This window comes from Pteropus vampyrus, unplaced genomic scaffold (genome assembly GCF_000151845.1).
Source record: "Pteropus vampyrus isolate Shadow unplaced genomic scaffold, Pvam_2.0 Scaffold99, whole genome shotgun sequence".
Taxonomy (NCBI): domain Eukaryota; kingdom Metazoa; phylum Chordata; class Mammalia; order Chiroptera; family Pteropodidae; genus Pteropus; species Pteropus vampyrus.
In genome coordinates this window covers 2,619,361-2,644,087 of record NW_011888880.1, presented here as the reverse complement: position 1 = coordinate 2,644,087, position 24,727 = coordinate 2,619,361, and the positions used below count along the sequence as shown (strand labels likewise).

The window sequence follows — 24,727 nt, the reverse complement described above, 5'->3', positions numbered from 1 at the left end:
TGTGTAAAAAACTTTTTTTCTAACCATACTATATGAGTGAATAGTGAATCTGCCTAGATGAACAGACCATGAGTGTCCATTTTGTAGCCTCTTTTCCTTGAAGGCAGTTTGTAATCTTGAAGAAACTATGTGGCTGCTGTTCTAAAATATCTAAAGGGTGAAACTAGTTGGGTAAGGTATTATCTGCAGAGAGATAAAGTCTTCGTGAAACTGCTGGTTGCTAACAAACCATTTGGGATTGCTTTTGGAATTTCTATGTATTTTTTGTGCTTTTCTGTACTTGAGGTAAAAATCTATCTTCCATTTAAAATGTTTTCGCTGTTAATACTCTACAGCCTTCAAAACTTGGTATTAAACAGTTAGGGTTTGCTGCTTTCACACTCTCATGTTCTCAATCAGTTATTAGATTTTCCTCCAAACAATATGGACATTATCTTTTAGAGAAGAAAGGCCAGTGCCAGAGAGGGGCCAAGAGCAGAGATTATCCTGAGTATCTCTAGGTGATTACACCACCTCCTTGGTCTTGTTTACGTAAATGTGAGGACCTACCAACCATCTGGACAAGGAAGTTTTATGCAGAGTCTTACCCTGGTTCTGAATCTCAGATTAACTGCTTATTAGCTGTATGACTCAGATAAGTCACTGAACCTCTCAGAGCCTTGGTTTTCTCTTTTGTAAAACAGTAATGAGATCCTATCTCACAAGACTGAAGTGAGGACTGAATAAATAAAATAATACACCTAAACCACTTGGCACATGCCTCACTTATATAAGTTGTTTTATAAATGTTCATTTCTACCTTCTTCCCTCCTTTTCTCCCTTCCCCCTTTCCTTCCTTCTTTTTTACATCAATGAAGAGGCTCCTCTGCCATGTAGAATGACCTGGGGATTGTTTATGAGGAACTATATACAACAGCAATGACCCCTCAATAATGAAAGACAATTATACTTGCAATGCTCACCTTTCCAGAATTAAATATCATTCATAAGATTTAGTTCCTTTGTCATGTTGTAATCATGGTTATCCAAGACCCTGTCTAGTGTGTCTCTAAGTGGCTCAACTTTATATATGGCTTTCTCATAAAAGAAGAATGAGTTAAAGATTTAGAAACCTCCTTTTTATAAACACAGCCCATTGAATTGTAAGCAGATATTTTTCCTATAGCCTTCCCCAAAAGGAATTTTATATATGTAGTCATTTAAATAGTTTTCCAAATGCTGGCTTTCTTCTTTCACAGGAAGTGCTATTTTGGGAGAGTAATGATATCTCATGAAGCTGAACAAAGGACAGAGATTGGTAAGCACTAATCTCTTCTACCTGCTTTTGAGCTTGTCCTGCATTCCATTTTAGTTCGAGGTGTATGAAAAAGGTTAAGAAAAGATTATTAGTCCCATCTCATTTCTAAATTTGACACATTTTCTTTAGGTAACAAACTAAATGAACAAATTTACAACCATCACTTAGCACTGTGCTCTATCACTATGGGGCTTCAGATAATTTGAGAAATATGAGTTTTGGTTATAAATAAAACCAGAAAATGGAACAGGGAGGTAGCATTTTCCCTCTGTCTCAACTGCGAGACCCAAATTACTCAAGATCCACAAAAGACCAGCAGAAAGGAGTGATATACTTTTGCTTAGAGAAAAGACTGTTTTTCTCGGATGAACTTGACCAGGAATTCGAGTATTCATGAACCAGACTCACCAGAAACACAAAATCTTCTTTTAATTTCTTTCCTGTTACTAGCAAATGTCCTTTGAGAGTAAAAAATGTATGCCAGATTGTGGCACTAGGGTATCATTTCACTGCACAGAAGAGCAGGGTGATGAGAGATGCTTCCACCCAGAGCTGTGTGACATGCAGGCATCACCTGGACAAGTTATGTCACCTAGAGCCACTTCTTGTTAATAGGGATTAAGGAGCATATATTCTACCAGAGACTTGTGGACATGTTAGCCACTATGCCAGGCCATTTAAGAGGATGTTAGGGGCAATGAGCTAATTTGTGTTCGGTCCCTCACACTTGGGCCTCTATCCCTCTCGGCTACTGTGAACACCAATCACAAATTCAACCTGACAGCAGGATCTGGTTACCACTGCATATTAACTGCCAGCTTTCCTAGGCCAATTCAAAAGAACTCTTGCCCATCTATAATAAAATCCATTTGCTTTAAAGGAATGTGGATAGGAGGGGTAAGGCTAAGCTTGAGGCTGCTGAATGGGCAACCACTGTGTGTCTACCCTGCACCTGCTAGGCTGGGTCAAAGAATCAAAGCCAGATGCTGGAAACAGGTGTGAGTAGGAATGCTGAGGTCATGTTTAGAATGTTTATTCAGAAAGACTAAACTCAAGTATTGGCCTGCTCCCCTACTTAGCATTCCTGAACCTCAGGTCCTTGAATAGCTTAAGTATTATGGATTCCAGACTGGGAAAGAGAGTACAGCCAAGAGCCTGGGCCAGTCATCATGTCTGAGAAGTAACTGAGGCACCTGTGTATCACAGCCAAGGGCCTAAGCCCTGAGAACTCAGGCAGGTCTGCTATTGTGGGCATTTATTTCACAGACATTTTACTTGGTGGCAGAGCAGCCAAGATGTGAGGAATGAGGCACGGAGCTGTGAACATGTAGCACCCTCTCCATGAATGCTAGAGAAAACATGAAGAAAATAGGATTCTCCTTCCCCACCTCCCACCCCCCCATCCCCCACCCCAAAGAGCTCTGGCAGGAAAACTCTCACTGAAAAGCATTTTTTTCCTTGGGAGGATTATTTATAGCTGTATACACTGAGTGCTGGAGGGATGGGTGAAGGGGGTGGGTTTGGGGGCTTTATTATTAGGTGCTTCCTTTTTGCTAAGGGAAGATCAGAAACAAGAGCAATTTCCTCAGGTCTGTGAAACAAGAAGAAATGAAACTCACTCACTTTTTCTTAATGCAGAGGAAGATGTACGGTGTAGTCTGCTTGGTTTGTTTCACACACGGTGTCTAGGAAGTGATGGGGTCATGTGCAGAGCAGGAAGGAGAAGCTAAAATGCTGATATCACAGTCTGACAAAAACTTTGAGCCAGCTGTCTTCTCAGTATGGACCTGACAACTGTGTGTCTAGTATAGATTGTGTGTGTGTGTTTGCAATCCTTTCTGAAAGGAGAACTTAATTACAAAGAACTGCTAATTAGATCATTAATTCCTCATAGATAAGGGCTTCTTTGCTTTGTGGTAGGCAAATACGCCAAACAGGTTCTCAAGAGCCATGGGAGGTGAGTAACATTTGTATGCCCAATTTATGAATGAGAAAACTCAGACTCAGAAAGGCTGAAGAACTTGCTCAAAGTAACTCTATGGATAAAATGCCAAGAGTCATTGATAGTGACTACAAACCCTAAGAGAAAAGGGGCGGCTAGTGTTGAGCATATGAGACTCTGAGGACAGGCCAGCTCTACCCCTAGAAGTCAGATAGAGAACCAAGTTGGTCAACAGCATGGGGGTGCAAATATAGGATAGGAATGCTCTCATTTACAACACACAACCACATCCCTGCAAGCAACGGAGGTGGAGAAATGTCCTCTCTGCCCGTGAGGCTATGCCAGTGGGTCATGAGTGACCCTTGGGAACCTTTGGTCACACTCCTTTTGCTTCAGTCACATCAGCCCAGGTAAACTGGGGATGCACTCACTTTTCCTGGATGTGGGCTTGGCCTCCATTATACTGCATGCACATACTCCATGGGGGAGGACAAGGCATCAATGGGCATCAAGCTACCCATTGCTCTGTGATACTGAGCAAGTCACTCAACCTCTATGATCCCCCACCATAAAATGGGGAAGTTTAACAAATCCTCTCGTACTGGGTTATTGGGAGGTTTAAGTGAGAGAACCTCTATGAAAGACTTCGTAAATGATAAAGCAATGACTACACATTAGTTATAGCCATTGCCATGTGGCATTGGGTTTTTAGATGCATGAACATGATAGTGGATTAATTCTTTGCTTTGTGGGCTGTAATGGGGAAAAGGTATTTTATGGAAATCACTGAGCTACTTAAATAAAGACAGAAAAAATCCACAGGATGTACAATACTGGCAAAGGTCTTAGGTTAAATCAGAATAATAAACAATTTAAAAACACAGGAAGTAAAATTCAACTAGCTATGTCATAACAACTTCCCCAGAGGGCTCTCCCCAGTGCCTGCGTTACTGTTTTCATGGAATTGTAGAGCTGTAGGCACCGGTTGCCAGGGGAAATGAATTCATTACACTGCTCACACACAATTTACATTATATTTCCCTGTAAAATGGATATATCCATTTTAGCTTCCTATTAAAGTGACATTTACAGAGGAAGCTATTTGATCTTGAGAAATATAGTCTATGGTTTTAGTATAGATTTTTTTTTGTCCTTCTAGAAAAGCTCCCAAATTGAGTTATTAGGATGTTGCCTTCCCAGCAAGAAAAAAAAAAAACAAAAAAACAAAAAAAACACAAAACATAAAAAGAAAACTGCAGTTGTAGGATGCAAATGAAAAAGCATTAGTAATGTGAATGTAATGGCCTCATTAAAACACTTGTTTAAGACAAACCTTACTCTCTTCTATATGTTTTCCTATGTAAAAATGCTTGCATTTCATTATTAATAAGTTGTTATAATTTCCAGGATTATTAAGTCCTGGACAATGCTATGCCATAAATGCAGGCCAGTCCCGACCATCGATCAGTTTTCTCTCTATCTGACCAAGCCGAAATTCCAGCACAGGCAGGGCACCTGGCATATCAGTGATTTGTAAGCTTGAATCTCCTAATTTGTAAAAGATAGCAATTGCTCTCAGTAGGGATTTCTATTTGAAAATAATCTGACATTCTGATTCCCTCAATTAAATTTAGAGAACGTAGTTAAATTTTCATTCATTTCAGTTTGTTTTGGAAAATTAAATAGATCATTTCAAAGAACACAGGACCTATAGTCATACTCATGGGAAATTATGTTCTTGGTCTCCTGCTGTATTTTTTAAAATGTTCTATAACACCTTGAGAAATTAATCTTGCTCAGAAAAGCTTTCCGACCCTCTAGTCTCAGGCATCTCTCACCTCAGTCTCCAGTGGCATCTGGAGTTGATATTTACCCTTTGAAATCAGAGTGAATGATTTGGTCTCAAAGGTTATTTGCATGAAAATGATTTTATCTTTTTTTTGTGTGTGACACCTTGTGGAGACCCAGGACTGCTCCCCAAGGCTGTTTCTCCTTGGAACTTTGGCCTATTGTTCATCCCAGTTTAGGAAAATATGAATATTTTCAAGGGGACCAAATCTTGGGATGATGATAAATTTGGTAAGGTCTCAGGTCTGGAGACACATGTATTAATAGTTTCTGAGAGCCTAAAAAATAAACACTGGGCTTCAAGAAAAGAATCTTTGTGAGCTCTCCACCTGTCCTTTTAACTTAAACCATAGGTCTTTCTCTCTCTTCTCTCCTTTCCTCCCTTCTTTCCTTCCTTCCTTGAAAAATTTTTCCTCAGGAAATACCTTTATAAACTCAGAAGGCAACATTCACAGAGCCTGGGTTGGGGATTAAGATGGTCTGTGCTAGTTTTCCTTGGTGACATTTTCCACACTGGCTTTGATCTCCACACATCCTTCTATTTGAGAATGAAGAGCTCCCAGGTGTGGGTGACCCACATCGTTCCTCAGGTTCTGACTTTCAGCTCAATATGCTAGAGAGGAAGAACCTGGGAGGGAAAACCTACACCTTCTTGGGATGGAAACCTTGGACCTTCTCCACCAAGAGGACAAACCCAGTGCTGGAAGTCCCTGTCCCATGATAGGGTGACTTCTGCCGTTCTGTGGAAACTGGTTTCGACAGGATGAGGAGTGAACTAGGGCATAGGTGTGTCATGAAAATGCACAGAGGTATGAGCTCATAAAGCAATTTACATCAAACCTAAGAATAGGGCCCCATGGACCAGTGACAACCAATCACCTGATTCTAAAGTTCAGCCTAGTCACTTAAAAGCATCACACAACTCAGCCATCCTGGCCCTTGCTATATTTGGCCTTGTGCATGGCTGTGAGAGGAGGGGAAGACAGATTTGTTGGATTTAAGCCATGAGGCTTTCCCTATGGCCAGCCATTTGGAATGCCTTAAGGACTGTCAGCACCTTCCTCCTCTAACTTCCTTCCCATCTGCCACCTATCTTTTCTAAGCTACCTTTAAAGACAGTATATGTGAATGAGGACCCTCTTTACGTCCATTCAGGCAGGCAGGCACAAAAAGAGGAGACATAGAAAATAAATTATCTTTTTTTAACCCTTATCTTGGGGTAAATTCTTCAAGAACTATAATAATGCTAAATGTGAATGCACCTATCAGAATTTCAAAATCCATGAGGCAAAACTGATAGAACTCCAAGAAAAATAGATGAATCCACAATTATAGAGATCTCAAAATTCCTCTCTCAGCAATTGATAAAACAAGTTAACAGAAAATCAGTAATGATATAGTAGACTTGAACAGCATTACAAATTAATTGACCTAATTAACATTTGTAAAACACTCCACCCAACAATAGAAAATACAATGTTTTTAATTGCAGGTGGAACATTCACCAAGTTTGATTGTACTTTGGGCCATAAATAAATCTTAATAAATTTTAAAGGACTGGAATCATATAAAGATTAGTCTCTCTCTACAACAGAATCAAACAGGGATCTAGAAAATCTCCCAACATCTAGAAATTAAACACTACTCACCTAAATAACCAGTGGGTCAAAGAAGAAACCACAAAATAAGTTAGAAAAAATTTTGAATTAAGTGAAAATGAAAATATAACATATCAAATCTTGTGGGATGTAGCTAAGCAGTGATTAGAAGAAAATTTATAGCATTAAATGCTATTATTAGAAAAGAAGAAAGATTTCAAATCAATAATCTAAGCTTTAATCCTAAGAAAACTAGAAAAAAAAAGAGAAAATGAAACCCAAGGATGAAAATAATAAAGACTAAAAATGAATGAAATAGAAAATAGACAAAAAAAATAGAGAAAACCAATAAAGTCAAAACCAGTAAAGTGAAAGACTTACATTGCTTGTTCTGGAGACTTCTATGAAGCTATAATAATCAAGACAGTGTGATTTTGGTAGAGGGACAAACACACGGATCAATGGTACAAAATAGAAGGTCCAGAAATAGACCTACATGTATATGGCCATTTGAATTTCCACAAAGTCATCAGCTTAGTTCTCTGAGGGAAAGAATAGCCTTTCAAATAAATAGTGCTGGAACAAATATCTATATGGAAAACAAACAAACCAAAACCCAAACCTTTATTTTTACCTCACATATACAAAAATTAACTTAAAATGATCTTAGGTCTGTCTAATTTAAGAGAAAAAGCTACAAAAATTCTAAAGGAAAACTAGAAGAAAATCTTTGTGATTTTGAGTTAAGTGAAGATTTCTTAAATAGGACACAAAAAAATACGAATCAAAAAGGAAAAACTGACAAATTGGACTTCATTAAAACAAAAATGTTTGCTCTTCAAAATACTGTTAAGAAAATGAAAAGACAAACCACAGACTGGGAGAAAATATTTGCAAAACATGTAAAGAAATTTTATCCAAAATACATAAAGAACTTTTACAACTCTCTAAGGAGATAAACAACCTAACAAAAATATGGGAATAGATATTTCATCAAAGTAAATATAAAAATGACTAAGAAGCCCATGAAAAGATAGTAAACATCATTAGTCATCTGGAAAATGCAAATCAAAACTACAAAAAGATACCATACACATCCATTGGAATGGCAAGCATGTGGAAGACTGACTCAATACCAAGTTCTGGCTATGATGCGAAGTATTTAGAATTCTCTTACATTGCTGGTGGAAACATAAAATTTAACAGCCACTATGGAAAAGTTTGACAGTTTCTTACAAAATTAACCACGAACTTACTATTAAATCAAGCAATTCCACTCCTAGGTATTTACTCAAGAGAATTAAAAATGTACATTCACACAAAGACCAACATGTGAATGTTCATAGAAGCTTTATTTATAGCAGCCAAAACTGCTAACAGTAAGACCATCCATCAAGTGATGAATAGATATATTGTGATATACTCATACAATGGAATACCACTCAGGAATAAAAGGAAATCAGAGCTACTGATACATTCAACGAAATGGACGAATCTCAAAAGCAATATGCTAGGTGAAAGAAACCAGTCACAAAAGTCTATAGAATGCATCTTGTCATATACATGAGCTTCTAGAACTGGTAAAACGATAATGACAAGCAAAACATCAGCTGGGTGCAGGGAGATTAACTGCAAAGACACATAAGGGAACTTTTTAGAGTAACGGAAATATTCTACATATTAATTGTGGTAGTGGCTATACAATGCTACATATTTATAAAAAGTTACTGAACTGTGTGTACACTTACAGTAAGTACATTTAAAAAATCACATATCTTTCATCTCTTCATTCTCCTAATGAATGTCCTTTCTCCTAATTTCTAATATTCTGTGACTGCCTCAAATGTGTACATTCTGTCTTTGCTCTACTGGGCAATGAGCTCTATGAGTACCTTTAGGTGGACCTCAGACTTGAGTTATCATGGGTTTTATGGAGTTTATTGGCATCTAAATGGGTAATAACAGCTGTGTAAACATTCAGTTAAATGGGTGCCTAGGAGGAGATTTGTAAAGCAGTTTGGGAAATGGGGATTTATGTACAAGCTTCGAGGCAAGAAATATATTTTAAGAAATGCTATGGGCTGAGAATCTTTTGTTCTTATTGTTACAGAATGATATGTGCCAGTCCTAAGCCCATAACCCTTCCAATGAAAACATCCTGAAACAATCGATCAAATCCTCAATACTAGATTCTTCACTCTCTAATGTTGTGTAAGTAGATGAAACTTTTTGTTGAGTAGTTGCTTAATTTTCCTAGTGAGAAAACAGGCTCAAGAAAATTAAATGCCCAGAGTCAGGTGCAAAAGCAACAGAACTGGAACCTAAGTCCTTTCTCCTAATTTCATTGATCTTTTCAGTGCACCAAGCCTTAGCAGAATTTCTGCCAAACTTGTCTATTTTCAGACTTAAAGAAAGAAATGTGTAAAGTAGATATTCTGTTCTTAAATCAACAAATAGCTATGATATGGTAAAGCTTTTAGGGTCTTGTACAACTAGAACTTCATGCTCTGGTGAAATACGAGAGCTGTGGTTCTTCATAAAGGCAGAAACTACAGATTTTACTGTCAAAGTCTACATCTCCAAAGCAATGCGATTTTCTCTCTGTGGAGTGTGTGTGTGTGTGTGCGTAAGGGGCAGGGGTGGCAGGGGGGTCGTCTGACCTTAAGGCAGCTGCCATAGTCCAGCTCAAGTATCAGCCAGAGCAGCTGCCAAGTTAATCCACCAAATAGGGAGACATTGCTCTGGAAAACCCTGTTCCCTGAACAGCTCCCATTAAATGGTTTAGACAAATTCTTCTACCTAAGGCCACTAAACCTCACTGGGAAGGGAGAAAGAGGAACAGTGAAGGGCTTTCATTACTGCTCCCACTTCTGAAAACATCTACTTGCCACTCATATTCCCAATATGATACCCAGCTGTCCATGGGCCTGGGGACGGGGATGGAGGCAGTCCCCGTGTGAACACTTAGGTGCGATTCGCATATAAGTAGTACAGAAAGAGGAAAGGCAGTGGATGGAAGCAGACTGGACTGGGAAATGGCCACAGCGAAGCATCCCCAGGAGACAGGTCTAGTGGAGACTGCTTTCCAAGGGTAGCTGACCTGTCTCACAGAGGCCTTCTCCTACCTTTTGATTGCCCTGCCTTCTGAGGTTGACTAGGAACTGGTATAATTTTTTCGAAAACTTTAAAAATTAACACATGACATGGATCCATTGTCATTTCCAACAAACTCTCTGCATTGACTGAGCGTACAAGGGCATGCACTCGGAAGGTGAAAACTTAAGATGGTGATTTTCTAGCTAAAGACCGGTCTTGTATAGAGGCTTTGCACACTGTGGCCTGTGACCTCTTTCGTGAGGTTTTCTGGGAGGAATGGGGTGTGATCAGGTTCAAAGTGCATCCTGTCGAAGGACAAATGGGAACTAGGGCCTTCGGTGAGATCCAAATTAGATTTAGAGCTGAATGCAAACTTTGTTGAAAATTTTTTTCTTCAAGAATGAGGGTGGGGAAAGTAACAATGCTCCCGTGAATGCTTGTTCACCTCTAGTGGAGACAGTTGATGTCTGGACTTTGCCATGACCAGCTTCTGACACATAATCTGCCTATGTGATTAGGTGAAGAGAGAAGGTATGTGATAGAGATTGCATGGCATCAGAAACCACAAGCAGCAAAAGCAAGGGCAGGTTTCACTGTATGAATGGCTGTGTGGGGAGCACCTAGAAACAGAATGTTGGCCTTCTTGAAAAGTTTGCATTACTGCTGATGGGGGCTGGAGTGAGTTTACAGATGAGCAAGCGAGCCTGAGATGTTTCTGAGTTTTTAAGGCAACATTATTCTCTGGCATGGGACTATTCAGTAAAGACAGGTCACAGCACCAGTGAATCGAGGAGAACTATTGTATCACATCCTAAATGTTCAGGGAAAGACTAATGATGGAGTGTGAAATCCCAACAAGCTACCCTTGCATTGGACAAGTATTTAGTGAGTTCTGAGGTGGTGAAGGTGAAATCAGGCCTGCAAAAAATTCAGAGGCCAGGAATCTGATACTCTGTTGCGGTCTTTATCCATCTGCCCATATCCCCATTCACGGATCCAAGGTTGGTGCTCCATCATAATCAGGTTTCCTTCTCTATGTGAAAGGCCCTTTCTCAAACACCAGGAACTACATAAGCAAGGTTCTTTGCAATACTGAATGTCAATTCACCCTACCCCACCCCGTCCCCACCTGCCTCACCCTCATTTCACCAGACAGGCATGTAAATGTCAGCATACATGACATGGGCTTGGTGGACGGCAGACAAGAAGCATGACTTTCCCCCTGCAGCCTCAGAGAAATATTTCAAGGATACATGGCAACAAAGTCCAAAACCTGAATTCTCAGAATATAAGCTGAACTCTTCAGACAATTATTCAGATCCACAATTAGGATGTTCCCTGACAGCATGGAGTTTTCTCTCTCCCTGTTTGCCCCCACTGACTCCATGGCCAATACTTCCTCCCACTGCTCTTCAACATAAATAATGACAGGAGGAGGAGTTATATACCTGAGCAGACTATGAGGACGCTCGGAACATTCTAGGGGCGCAGGTTTCTGGCTGACTAGACACTGGGGGCAGGGCCCACTTATACACAGTTACAGACGTGACAGGGACCCATTAAGATCCCACTGCCTTTGCTGAAAAGACAGCTAATGAGGCAAAAAAGAACTCCATGATGGGAATTTCCAGACCTTCCCTGGGTTGTCAACGAGCCAGAAATAGCCGAGGCCTTTCAGCACCAGGCACCCTGAATTGCTTCTGAGCTATGGGCGCAGGGAGCTGGGGCTCAGGTCCAGCAGGGTAACTTACTAAAAGTGCATGGGGTTTGAATCTTTAGATATTATTAATTAAACTGACAGTGTTCAAAAGCTATTAAAGGAGTAAGATGTCAGTCCCTAAGCAAACCTCATAACTGTAATCAAGAAAAAGTTTGACTATGAGAAAGGTGATATCTCAAAAATAACATGCCATTTGTTGGTTTTGTGACTTTTCTTTGGTTCTAATTCTTTATGGCTGGTAAACAAACATTGATCTCCGGCTCTTTATTCATTCAGATCTCACCTGGCTGCAATCCCACGGAAGTCGCTATGCAGGGCACCTTTTTCTCAGGGCCCTTCTGTCCCAAGAAAGACACTGTAGAGTCTGAGGGTTCAAAGAGAACTGAGAAGTCACCTAGTCCACCTGCCCACCAGTACAATAATTGCCTCTGTATTCCCAACGGGAGTCACTGAGCCACCTCCTGTGCCCCTCTGGTGTAAGCAGATGAAATGCTGCTACTTAATCGGTGGAAACTCTACATATTCCTGAAAGAGTCCTTTGCTGCTCCTCCCTCTATTTAAGAGTAGTAAATTCTCACAGCATCATGGACGCCTTTTAAAACTGGCCTCTCCTGATGGCCATTCTGGAGGGTCGACTCTAATGGATTACTGAATAATTGCCCACTGAGTCACTGTTCTGAGTCAGGGTACCCTCCATGCAAGATTAGGTAATGGAGGGGAGGGTGCCTTGAGGTGATTGCATTATGGGAGCTTGAGGCCACAGTCTTGTCTAGGGACTTGGTTCTTTTTAGGTGGCTGAGCCTCAGCATTGGGGAGACATTCATCTCTGGGCCTACAGAAGAGGAGCATGATGAAAGAAACTACATGAGATGTTAGTCAAGGGAAAAGAAAATGTTTCCTACCCAGTAATGTAAAAACCAAGCTCTGAATCTGATTCCAGATGTAGTGAAGTATAAGAAAAGCCAAAAGTACTAGGCAGATTGCTAACTCCTGTGAGAAAACAAGAAAAAAGCTTCACTGACATTATCACAAATAATTTTTCCAACATCATTTAGATGGACTTTTCATTTTGATTCAGAGCCGTATTTCATGCTCCTCATAGGGTACTACACTACTCTTTTCAGAAAACAACTCCTCCTCACTCCCACTAAAAATGTAAGCATTTCCCTAAACTTCTAGAAGTAATTTAAGTCTACTCTATTTTTTAACCTAAAATCCACCGCAAAAGATTTCCTCAAACCAAACATTTACTTTTGTCATTTTCATCTGTAAAAATAAATGTAAGTCACAAAAGCATATTACTTTTAGTTTTCCAAAAATCATTTCCTTTTATTACCTCATGAAATTGAGGTTCACTTGAGTAGACACAATCACGATAATAAGTACTTTTCTGATTTTTGAAAAAAAAGTTTCTTGTTCACAATCACCTGATGACCCAGGAGCACGGAACTAGAGAGTATTTCTTTGACAGCCCCTACTCTGGGCAACGCTCAAACCCACACATTGTTTAAGAATGTTCACAGGTATGGAGTAACCATGAACATTCTTCTTTGTGAAGAAATTGTAGAAGATTTCTTCTATGGAATCTTTGAGCCATGCAAACATCTAACCCAGTGTTAGGAAGAAGACATGGACTTCAAACTTTCATTATAAAAAGAAAAAAAAAGAAAGGAAGGAAGTGTCCTTTTCAAAAAAAAATCCAATGGAGGAAACCCTGAGCTTTTCTGTTCCCAGGAACACATGCTTAAGAAGCACTGGTTTAATCAAGCCAAGACTCTCTTTGTCTAGCTATAGCCGGCACACTCCCGGAATCCAAAGATCACAGGTTATTTTCCAAAGCAGACTTAGAATTCAATTCAAAACGTGCTCCTTAGGGGTTGCTGGAAACCACACAAAAGCAGGAGATTAGTCTTTGAAGCCCAAGGAGGACACAGAAAAGGCTGAGCAAGGGCAAGTGGCCTTGTAAAGGGGAACAGGGACACCAGCCAGTCACTTTAGACGAAGCAACTTTCGACTGCATGCCTAAGGGCCAGGCTCTCTAGAACCCCCTCCCCTGGGAAGCCAGGTGTGAGGTCACCACTCACGGGCAGAGTGAAGTCAAATTGTTTTTTCTTTTTGTTTCATACAAGGCTTTAAAAACAAGTCAACACAAAGCTTAAACAACTAGTCAGCACTGGGACTGAGTTGTTCCTGTGTTTTTCCCAAGGCCGCGGTTTCTCTCTGCCCCTTCCTTCTTGCTGTGATTCTAGCAAGACCCCGGCTAGCACAGGGAAGCATTGGGACACAAGAGCATCAACACTAACCTGAGAAGTAGCTGCAGGTGAACTAGTTTCCTTACCACTCACTGCTGCCCTCTCACTGGCTGCGGCTTCTGCCACTTCTGCCTTCTGCACATTCGAATCCTCAGAACCCGGAGGCCCTGTGTGCCCCGGACCTTCACTCCCTGGGTTGGGAGGTGGGTTGGCGGTAGCTTTCCGGGTTTGGCCTTTATACCAACTAGGGTAAAACAAGGGATCCGCCGTGTCCGTTGCTGCAGGGACTGGCGTTTCAGACTCTGTGGTCTGCTGAGAGCCAGTGGGCACAACCTCCCCCTTAATCAGGACAGATAAGTTCAAAAGTAAAAAAAGAAAAAAAGAAGAAGAAAAAAAAGCAGTAGATTTTAGTTCCCTTCGAGTTTGACAACTGTGTGTAGTGCCTGATTCAGTCAGTGCATGTTTTAGTTCATCCTGCCCTCTGCAAGCGCTAAGGGAAGGAAAGCTAACAGCGCCCCCTATCATGGCATCCCTCTTCTTTTCTGGGCTTGTCTTTCACTAGATGGTACCTGGCCAGGCAGACAGCAGAATCCGAAAATGAAAGTAGCTTATCAAATATCAGATATGGGAGAAAGGTCAAACTATTGACCAAAATTAATTTTTTGACATTATATATGGGCTCTCAAAACCTCTTTTCTAAGACCCAAAATTGATCTTACTCTCATTTAGTTAGCATACCTCTTTCAATTTCAGTGCAATTGGTATACCCAGATTTTCAAGATTCTATGAACTATAAATAGTATTTTAGCCTAGTTTCCTATGGAGACAGCATAGAATATACTTCTATCTCTGAGCTTCCCTTCTGAGGTTTTGTTTCTATAGGTAATTTCAGTCCACTTTGAAAGCAGGTGCAAAACCAGAGCTTCTTTGTGATGAGTCTGCATTGCCCACAAACTCAACAGGTAGGGACGCGTCTGCTGAGTGTCATGCAGTCAGCACAAAGGCTTGAAAACCGGACAGTAACATCTTAGAACCGTAAGGTCAGCCAATTAGGTATAGCATCTGGGATGAGCTAATTAATTTCCTTAGAAATTTGTAAAACAATTCTATTAACACATAATCTCATCAAATGACAGAAACATAGAAAACTAGGCTTCATTCGTTTGCTCACTAATTGAAAGATATAGTTGTATTTCAGGTAAGCAAGAGAGACATAAACTAGCATGGCTTCTTTCTCTACTTATTTTGTTATCTACAGAAAATGCAAAGTTCTTAAAGTTTAATCATTTTTATTTCTCACCCTATATCCCATATTTGTATTCAGAGCAGACTCGGTCTCCCCGATAACAGCTTTCTATGAACATGTTATACACGCACAATTTCCAGACAAAAATTGCCTCAAATTTGATGGTGTTATTGGTGGAAAAATCATGTTAAACTAAGTCTTGCCAACCAATTAAAACAACAAGGAACCTGCTGAATCACCTAGAGGACTTTACCCCCTGACATTGTGACTGCCCTGAAATCTTTTGTCTTCTGCATACAAATGTCTAGGATATAGTTATCTTTTTCTAAAGGTAGAATAAATATTTTAGGCTGTTCAGCAAGGAGGCACGCCTGCATTTCCTATAGGAAAGAACTCATGAACGGCTGCTTACCTGTGTCACTGGGGCATCCACAGCAGGTGGCAGGGCTGGAGATGGCTCTGGAGAGGAAATCGGAAGTGTTGCTGGGGCAGCCTGGAGTTCCGAGGCCAGCTGAGAGGGTTCCAAGGCTACCTCCAGACTTTCATCTTCTCCTGATGACGCCGTTCGAACTTTTTCTACCTCTTCCACTTTCACTCCTTCTTCTCCTCCTCCTCCTCCTTCTTCTTCTTCTTCTTCTTCTTCTTCTTCTTCTTCTTCTTCTTCTTCTTCTTCTTCTTCTTCTTCTGCATCTTCTGTTAAGGTAATATTTTTTTAAATCATTACAATTACCATTATAGCCATGCAAACAATTAATGGCCAGTACTTACAGCCCAGGTTAATGTCAAGGCTAGGGAAATCCTCTCCAGCAGACACTTGATAGTGGCTCAAGTGTGTCCTGCTGGGGCTTTGTGCTTCTAGTTAAATGTGGACATCACAAACGTAAAGAGGGGACAAATTATCACCATCCTCCTGGCTCCCCTCCCCAGTATGATGTCCTTACCACCACTGTGCACCATCCACCTGACTCCACCCAGAGCCTGTGACATCTGCAGGTTAATGGAGGGCTAGGATTGTCACTTATTTATCTTTGTCAAATTAAATGGAAATGCAACTCTCTTCTATATCTCAGAAAACATACAAAACCCTTGTCTTGTTTTAATTTCTTACCTCTTTTTTCAGTGAATACCACAATTATTAATACCATGACTCTTTTCCTAACTCACTGATCTTAATATTCTTTGATGCAATATTAAGGAAAGACAATATTAAGTCATGTTTTAAAAAGATCCATCCTGAAGATTTGCTTCTAAAGTTACATCTGTGGACAGTGAAACAGCTTCATGGCATTAGTGGTGGTCTAGCTGAGGAGTCTTGTCACCTAGATGGGCTAGGACGGATCATCAAATTTTTGGCTAGCTCCAAGTTTATTTTCCTCTTTTCAATGATTTCATCAGGCTAAATTTCCAGGAGTGGGATTTCTGAGCCAAATGGCAAGGATGTGTTTATAACTCATGGAGTACATCTGGTCACATAGACCCAGTTTTATTTCCAGGTTGTGACTTATTCTGTGACTTGTTACTATTCTTACCCGCTAAAGTTTGATTAAGTGGATGTACTAAAATATCTCTCCAAATGTCTTCTCTATTTTTATCTCATCCTTAACCTTGTAACTGATGACATCGCTGGAGCTAACACCTTGTGTAGAGTTGAAAGGGAGATATCATCATCACCATCAATTATTATTTGACTATCCAGAGTCAAATGCCCAATAATGGCATTATAATAGGCACTATGATATGCAAAGCTAAAGAAATACTGTCAACAAACTGTATGACTTTGTAATGAAATAGAGCTTCACATTAGATTATTATCCTTGTAAAATTGTCGCCATGCATTCTGGAAGTGATTCTGAATCCCCCTTTCCTCCCACAGGGCTTTTCTGCAGCTTTCATACACCTGCAATTTTGGTCAAATGGTCACAAGAACAACAAACCTCTGTAAAAATCAATTTCCCGTATTATTTTTTCTTCTCTATTGAGGTTGACTGTGAAGTGGTTCATGTTCTCATAACCATGCTCTATTTTCTCCATCTGAAATGCCTTCGATGCTTCAGAAATTCTGCAACAAAGACAGGTTGCCACCGTTTATAGTTTGATAGCCTTGGATAAAAATGAAAAGTATGCATTTTTCCATAAAATGAAAATTACTTACTTTTGTAACAGGGTTTTGGCGTTCTGTGAAAGCAAACAAAAGACAGGCCTACTTAAGTTTTTTTTTTTTTATCAAAGACAGTGTTGAGACAATTCTTTCCTTTGCTGACTCTGAAAATCTCATAGCCTTATTTCTAAATGCCCTAAATAACTGCTCCTTTATACCAGAACCCTCTTATATTTAAGCAATGCCATGGTCCCTTAAATATATGCTCATGAAATTGTTTAAACAAATGGAGACATAAGCACATAATGGGCTTATGTTTTAGTTTGGAAAATAGATCAAAATGAGATACATAAAATAACAAAAATGTGATGACAACTAGTCCTCCAGCACCCACCTTCTTGCTTAGTGTCCTCTGGTACCCAATGGAAACTTACCTGCAGAAACACTGCCATTTCTGGCTCATCCATGAACTGGATTCCTGACTCGACCAACTTTGATACGTTCTCCAAATGGTCAGAATACTTTTTGATCAGAGCACGGACATGTTCCAGTTTCTCCCCTTGGGTTCGGGTAATGACTTGGGTCATCTCATTCTTCCTCTCCTCCAGGATGCCATACAGGTAATCAAACTTCTCACAAAGTTCCTGTTTCTGTTTTTTGCAGCATTCCTGTTAGTTGGGTTAGCTAATGTTAGAAAGTGTTTGAAAGAATGTCTATTTGGAGAAATCACCTGGATATTTTGAGAGACAAGAAAATTGACTTAAATAGGATATTTTTTCTTTTCCTTTAATCTGTATAGATACCCACTGTGTTGATGCTTTGAAAATCCCACTTATATCAAATTTGATACTTATAAAATCCAAAATTAATCAAATTGGATAAATGAATTAATGATTTTTCAATCTTCTTTATAAATGGAGAATTTCATATAAATTAGGACAGGTTTTGTTTTGTATATTGGTTATATAGCATAGAGATTCATATTTTGCTTTGTGTGTGTGTGTAAGGAAAAAACTATGGTGCTTCTTGGATTTTACCCTTCAGTCTCTATACTACTACTGTTCCAGTGGTAGCCCTCCTGTGCAGATTCTGATGCTTCCAATGGCCTCTGCATCTGGGACACCCCCTTCAAGCCAACTCACACATTGCTGCCAAATTCATTTTCCTAGAGTACATTTTCCTGGAGTACAGTGCTTTTTCTCTCTTATGACTCCCTACTGCCCAAATAATATTTAAACTTTATAACTGGCTTTCAAACCCCTCCGCGACCTGGCCCCAGCTTTCTTTCATAATAATCTACTTCTCTCCACCCTGTGTCCAGCAAAAATGAACTAATGACTCACTTTCTTTGCTCATGCTCTCCTTCTCTTCAGAATGTTTTTCCCAATTCACAGTTGCAAACACTAAGCAATCTTAAAGACATGTTGAAATACCACTTCTCCTATTAAGCTTTCCTTGATCACTGTGGCTGAATGTCATCTTTTAATCTTCTGAAATTCCATAATAGTTACCGTTTATGGCATATACCTGTATACACCAGGTGTTCTATCCAATACTGTGTAAGAGAGGGAAATACAGAATCTGGTCTTTGATTCCTGGAGAAAGGCTGTGTGGAAAGTTGGGTTTATCCATTTGCACCATGTGACTAACATCTCCAGTACCATCCAGCTCCCTTTACTGTGAGTCCATGTTTAAATCATAATTAACTTTCCAGTTGGCCTGGTCATTGGCCTTTTTGTTTTTCAAGCTCCAGTAAGCTTGCTATGTGTGTATGCCTGTCTCCTCGACCCAACCATCTCTGGGTCCAGGATCTTTATAGCTGAGAGCAGGTTTTGAGCCATGACGATCCAACCTTGCTCTCCTGCCCGACGGGCGCTTTGTGAATCCAGCCAATTTATCTGTGACATCTCTGACCTTTGTATGACCCTTATTACCTGTTCTTTCATTTTAGTAAACATTGGTCTCTTTGATATCATGTATTACTTTCTTCCTTTACATGTTTCTTAAATATCTAAACTATAGTCTCCCCGAGGTTAGAATTTGGGTCTTCCTAGGATACATACTACCTTGGATAGCAGATGTTCAATAAACATCTGTTGAATAGATTTTTTTAAATGATGTTTCATTTTCCCCAAACATCTCTACTGTTCTCAGACTAAGAGGGAAAAAGGGTGACTTAAAACAAATTGTTGATTATGAAGATACCTTTCAAATGTGCAACAAATGCATCCCTCACTCCATTGTGTCCCTTGGAACATAGTTCTCCTCACATTTCTAACCAGTTACAAAATGTTAAGGAGATCCTATGGTGCAAAACATTTTAATGAGTACCGGTATTGTTATCATCCACCTGTCCATTCATTCATTTAACAAATAATTTTTAAGCATATCATTTGTGTCAAGCACTGTGCAAGGTTCTGGGACCCTAAAAGGAATTAAACGTAGTTCATATTCTCAAGGAGCTCACAGTTCACTGAATGAGAAAGACTGTAGGCCAATAATGTAATACAACCTAGTAGGCTAAAAAAAAATGAAATATATTAGAGATTTAGATTATACCAAGTTTTATAGAAGCATAGAAGTGGCGCTTTAATCCAACTCTTTCTGTGGGTGAGGACCATTTGAGGAGAACGGGCTTGAGGGTGGTGATGTTAGCTCAGGAAAAGCTTCTTAGAGGAAGTGGTGCCTCGAGTTTGACCATAAAGGATAAGCAGGAGCAGAGGAGGTGTGGGGAGGGGATGAAAATGTGTGGAGTCTCGGCAGTTGTCAAAGTAATAGGACAAGAGCCCACACAGTATGTCGACATGGAAATTGCTAAGCTTGCCAAATTCCCATCCATTTCCAGCCCTTTGGCTTGAGATTTAGACTATTATTAGGCTTAAGAACTGAAGCCTGTTCGCAGCTCTCCAATCAAACTTTCCTTCACGGTATTACTTTCTATTCTTAGCTTACAGGCAACCATGTGCCCACTGCATTCCTGAAATATGCCTTCGATGTTCAGATGCTCTACCATTTACTGTGAGCATATGATGGTTTCTAGCTTATTTTTCTAAATTGAATTGTGCACATGAAACATTTATAATAATGGATATTAAGATATGGTACTGGCATATGTCTGTTTCATTAAAGTTTTCTCCTACATGATTTAATATGTGTGAGAACCTTCAAGTTTATGAAAACCGTTATGTTTATGTTTACACCAGTGAGACTAGTGTAAAGTTATGTGTCATAACATATTTGTTCAAGTCAAATAAAGATTAGATCACTTATTTGGCCATATAAATTTTATTTAGTGGCTTAAATGGAATAACTACTTTATTCTTATATTCACTTTCAAGTATTGTTTTATTTCTATTCTGATTTTTAAGGACTTGTACTATATGGAGTTTTGATAAAATCACTATCATTTTAATAGCAACTATCATTTGCTTATACTTTACAGTTTAGGAAATGGTACCCCATGCGGAGTATATGCTTAATTATTATTTTTATATGACTACATACTGTGTAAAGCACTTATTATATTACTTGGCACACAGTAATCACTATTTGAGTGTTTATTAAGTTTATATAGAATTTTCTTTAATTTGAATTATTCAGTTGTGGCATTTTGAAGCTGCATGGACTATCAGAAGTAACCTGCTTCAAAACAATCATTTCACTGATGTAAACACGAAAATTCAGCAGAGTTAAGTCACTTTCTCAAGCCATTCTGCCATTTACTGTTGGTGCCTGGCCTAGACCTAAGGTCTTTGAACTCCTGGGTCATTGCTACTCCCACCATACCCAGCTGTGACATACTTTAAAGTAATTTGGGACAAAAATGTATGTAAACTGCTCATTAATTGAATATATGCATTTTAATGAATCTACTATGTCGCAAGTAGGCCCTTAAAGATAAGAAACCTCAAATTCTTTCAGAATTATATTCATTAATTCATTCCTTCAACAGAATTCACTAAGTGCTTACTATGTATTAGGCATTGTAAGATCTAAAAACATCCCATAATTTTCCAGTGTTCAGCAGAATAGTAGGAAAAAGATATATTTTCTGATATCTAAAAAAACTCAACTTCTTTTTTTCTCTTGCTTAACGTGCCTTCAATATAATTCTATGCAAAATATTGTAGGAGACAGATTTGTTCCTGAAATAGGAAAAATATATGTTCTTCCTTGGAATTATGAACTTGGTACTTATAAACTTTAGAAACTTAAGATCTTCAAGTTAATGTAATTCACATTCAAATGAGAAATTCTCCATAAAATTGAACTCTTTTATTTCTCCACACTCTCTGAGGTAGAGGCAACACATGAGGGACTAATGTGGGTACCTTCAATCTTTCTTGGATACAAGACCTTCAACATTCTACCCCGAGGTTAGAATTTGGGTCTTCCTAGGATACATACTACCTTGGATAGCAGATGTTCAATAAACATCTGTTGAATAGATTTTTTTAAATGATGTTTCATTTTCCCCAAACATCTCTACTGTTCTCAGACTAAGAGGGAAAAAGGATGACTTAAAACAAATTGTTGATTATGAAGATACCTTTCAAATGTGCAAGAAATGCATCCCTCACTCCATTGTGTCCCTTGGAACATAGTTCTCCTCACATTTCTAACCAGTTACAAAATGTTAAGGAGATCCTATGGTGCAAAACATTTTAATGAGTACCGGTATTGTTATCATCCACCTGTCCATTCATTCATTTAACAAATAATTTTTAAGCATATCATTTGTGTCAAGCACTGTGCAAGGTTCTGGGACCCTAAAAGGAATTAAACGTAGTTCATATTCTCAAGGAGCTCACAGTTCACTGAATGAGAAAGACTGTAGGCCAATAATGTAATACAACCTAGTAGGCTAAAAAAAATGAAATATATTAGAGATTGAGATTATACCAAGTTTTATAGAAGCATAGAAGTGGCGCTTTCATCCAACTCTTTCTGTGGGTGAGGACCATTTGAGGAGAACGGGCTTGAGGGTGGTGATGTTAGCTCAGGAAAAGCTTCTTAGAGGAAGTGGTGCCTCGAGTTTGACCATAAAGGATAAGCAGGAGCAGAGGAGGTGTGGGGAGGGGATGAAAATGTGTGGAGTCTCGGCAGTTGTCAAAGTAATAGGACAAGAGCCCACACAGTATATCGACATGGAAATTGCTGAGCTTGCCAAATTCCCATCCATTTCCAGCCCTTTGGCTTGAGATTTAGACTATTATTAGGCTTAAGAACTGAAGCCTGTTCGCAGCTCTCCAATCAAACTTTCCTTCACGGTATTACTTTCTATTCTTAGCTTACAGGCAACCATGTGCCCACTGCATTCCTGAAATATGCCTTCGATGTTCAGATGCTCTACCATTTACTGTGAGCATATGATGGTTTCTAGCTTATTTTTCTAAATTGAATTGTGCACATGAAACATTTATAATAATGGATATTAAGATATGGTACTGGCATATGTCTGTTTCATTAAAGTTTTCTCCTACATGATTTAATATGTGTGAGAACCTTCAAGTTTATGAAAACCGTTATGTTTATGTTTACACCAGTGAGACTAGTGTAAAGTTATGTGTCATAACATATTTGTTCAAGTCAAATAAAGATTAGATCACTTATTTGGCCATATAAATTTTATTTAGTGGCTTAAATGGAATAACTACTTTATTCTTATATTCACTTTCAAGTATTGTTTTATTTCTATTCTGATTTTTAAGGACTTGTACTATATGGAGTTTTGATAAAATCACTATCATTTTAATAGCAACTATCATTTGCTTATACTTTACAGTTTAGGAAATGGTACCCCATGCGGAGTATATGCTTAATTATTATTTTTATATGACTACATACTGTGTAAAGCACTTATTATATTACTTGGCACACAGTAATCACTATTTGAGTGTTTATTAAGTTTATATAGAATTTTCTTTAATTTGAATTATTCAGTTGTGGCATTTTGAAGCTGCATGGACTATCAGAAGTAACCTGCTTCAAAACAATCATTTCACTGATGTAAACACGAAAATTCAGCAGAGTTAAGTCACTTTCTCAAGCCATTCTGCCATTTACTGTTGGTGCCTGGCCTAGACCTAAGGTCTTTGAACTCCTGGGTCATTGCTACTCCCACCATACCCAGCTGTGACATACTTTAAAGTAATTTGGGACAAAAATGTATGTAAACTGCTCATTAATTGAATATATGCATTTTAATGAATCTACTATGTCGCAAGTAGGCCCTTAAAGATAAGAAACCTCAAATTCTTTCAGAATTATATTCATTAATTCATTCCTTCAACAGAATTCACTAAGTGCTTACTATGTATTAGGCATTGTAAGATCTAAAAACATCCCATAATTTTCCAGTGTTCAGCAGAATAGTAGGAAAAAGATATATTTTCTGATATCTAAAAAAACTCAACTTCTTTTTTTCTCTTGCTTAACGTGCCTTCAATATAATTCTATGCAAAATATTGTAGGAGACAGATTTGTTCCTGAAATAGGAAAAATATATGTTCTTCCTTGGAATTATGAACTTGGTACTTATAAACTTTAGAAACTTAAGATCTTCAAGTTAATGTAATTCACATTCAAATGAGAAATTCTCCATAAAATTGAACTCTTTTATTTCTCCACACTCTCTGAGGTAGAGGCAACACATGAGGGACTAATGTGGGTACCTTCAATCTTTCTTGGATACAAGACCTTCAACATTCTATGAAAGTTGGTAAACAACAAGTACCTCAGTTTATCAACTTGCCCTCCAAGGTAATTAGGGAACAGGTATATGCTATAAAAAAAAATGCTCTCAGAAGCCATCTTGCTATGGATAATGATTAGTCAGAATTTCAGTAGCTATTGTGCATTTGTAAATGTGGAACTGAAATTCTTTCAACAGCGACTTTCTAGTAACTTAAAAAATGGAATGGGAAAAATGTGGACTTCTACATTATCAAAATGTATGTGGACAGCACACTTTAAGAGATGATTTTTATGTGCCAAAACATGAAAGCAACCATATTTATTTCTTATCCACAAAAACTTCCTCACCTCAAAAATTTCTCCTTGCTTTTAACTTAACTTTTCATTTATTTGAATATAGAAGCATGTATCTTTAAGCCCAATTCCAACCTGTATGCTTCCCCCTCCTCCCACTTCTCTGGATACTAGTGAATCAAAATACATACTTTTTGAACTTACAAGTTTATTTTTCCTAATATTCTCCCTATTATTCCTCTTGATGTCTGTGGTTCCTGTGTCATGTGTGTGCGCATGCACATATACACACGTGCCTGTGTAAGCATGTTAGCAACTGAAATAACTTCCAACATAAATGCACTAGGTGTTGGCCTCCTAGCATATTCTGATGCAGAGCCTCTGACTCTGGAGGTCCGTGGCTGACCTCCTAGACCTGTCAGGACCGTTATATTTATTGGCTTCTTAGGAGAACCAAATAAAAGTTGTCTGCATTACTTCAATGAAAATAAAACCCATCCCATCTCTAGAGACAGCTCCATATGGATGCAGTATGCCAAAAAGGCATGATTTTATAAAAGGAAGACTATTTGCCCATAATAAAATGGTAAAATGAAGACAGGCAGGATATTTGTTTCTAACCAATGCCGTACGATCTGGA

At 38.9% G+C, this 24,727-nt stretch overlaps 1 protein-coding gene across 3 annotated transcripts in view; it reads right to left on the bottom strand.

Moving 5' to 3' along the window:
• Positions 1 to 24,727, bottom strand: part of TRIM55 (tripartite motif containing 55) — a 51,446-nt gene that overhangs the window by 2,569 nt on the left and 24,150 nt on the right. The window contains exons 6-10 of one of the 3 annotated variants that reach the window (XM_023533271.1): positions 17,532 to 17,765; positions 17,152 to 17,174; positions 16,934 to 17,058; positions 15,412 to 15,692; positions 13,805 to 14,092 (exon numbers count right to left, since the gene is read on the bottom strand). In XM_023533271.1, the coding sequence (XP_023389039.1) occupies positions 13,805 to 14,092; positions 15,412 to 15,692; positions 16,934 to 17,058; positions 17,152 to 17,174; positions 17,532 to 17,765 (951 nt within the window). Of the gene's footprint in view, positions 1 to 13,804; positions 14,093 to 15,411; positions 15,693 to 16,933; positions 17,059 to 17,151; positions 17,175 to 17,531; positions 17,766 to 24,727 lie in introns of those variants that run through there. The other 2 variants (XM_023533272.1, XM_023533273.1) reach the window with 2 other exon arrangements.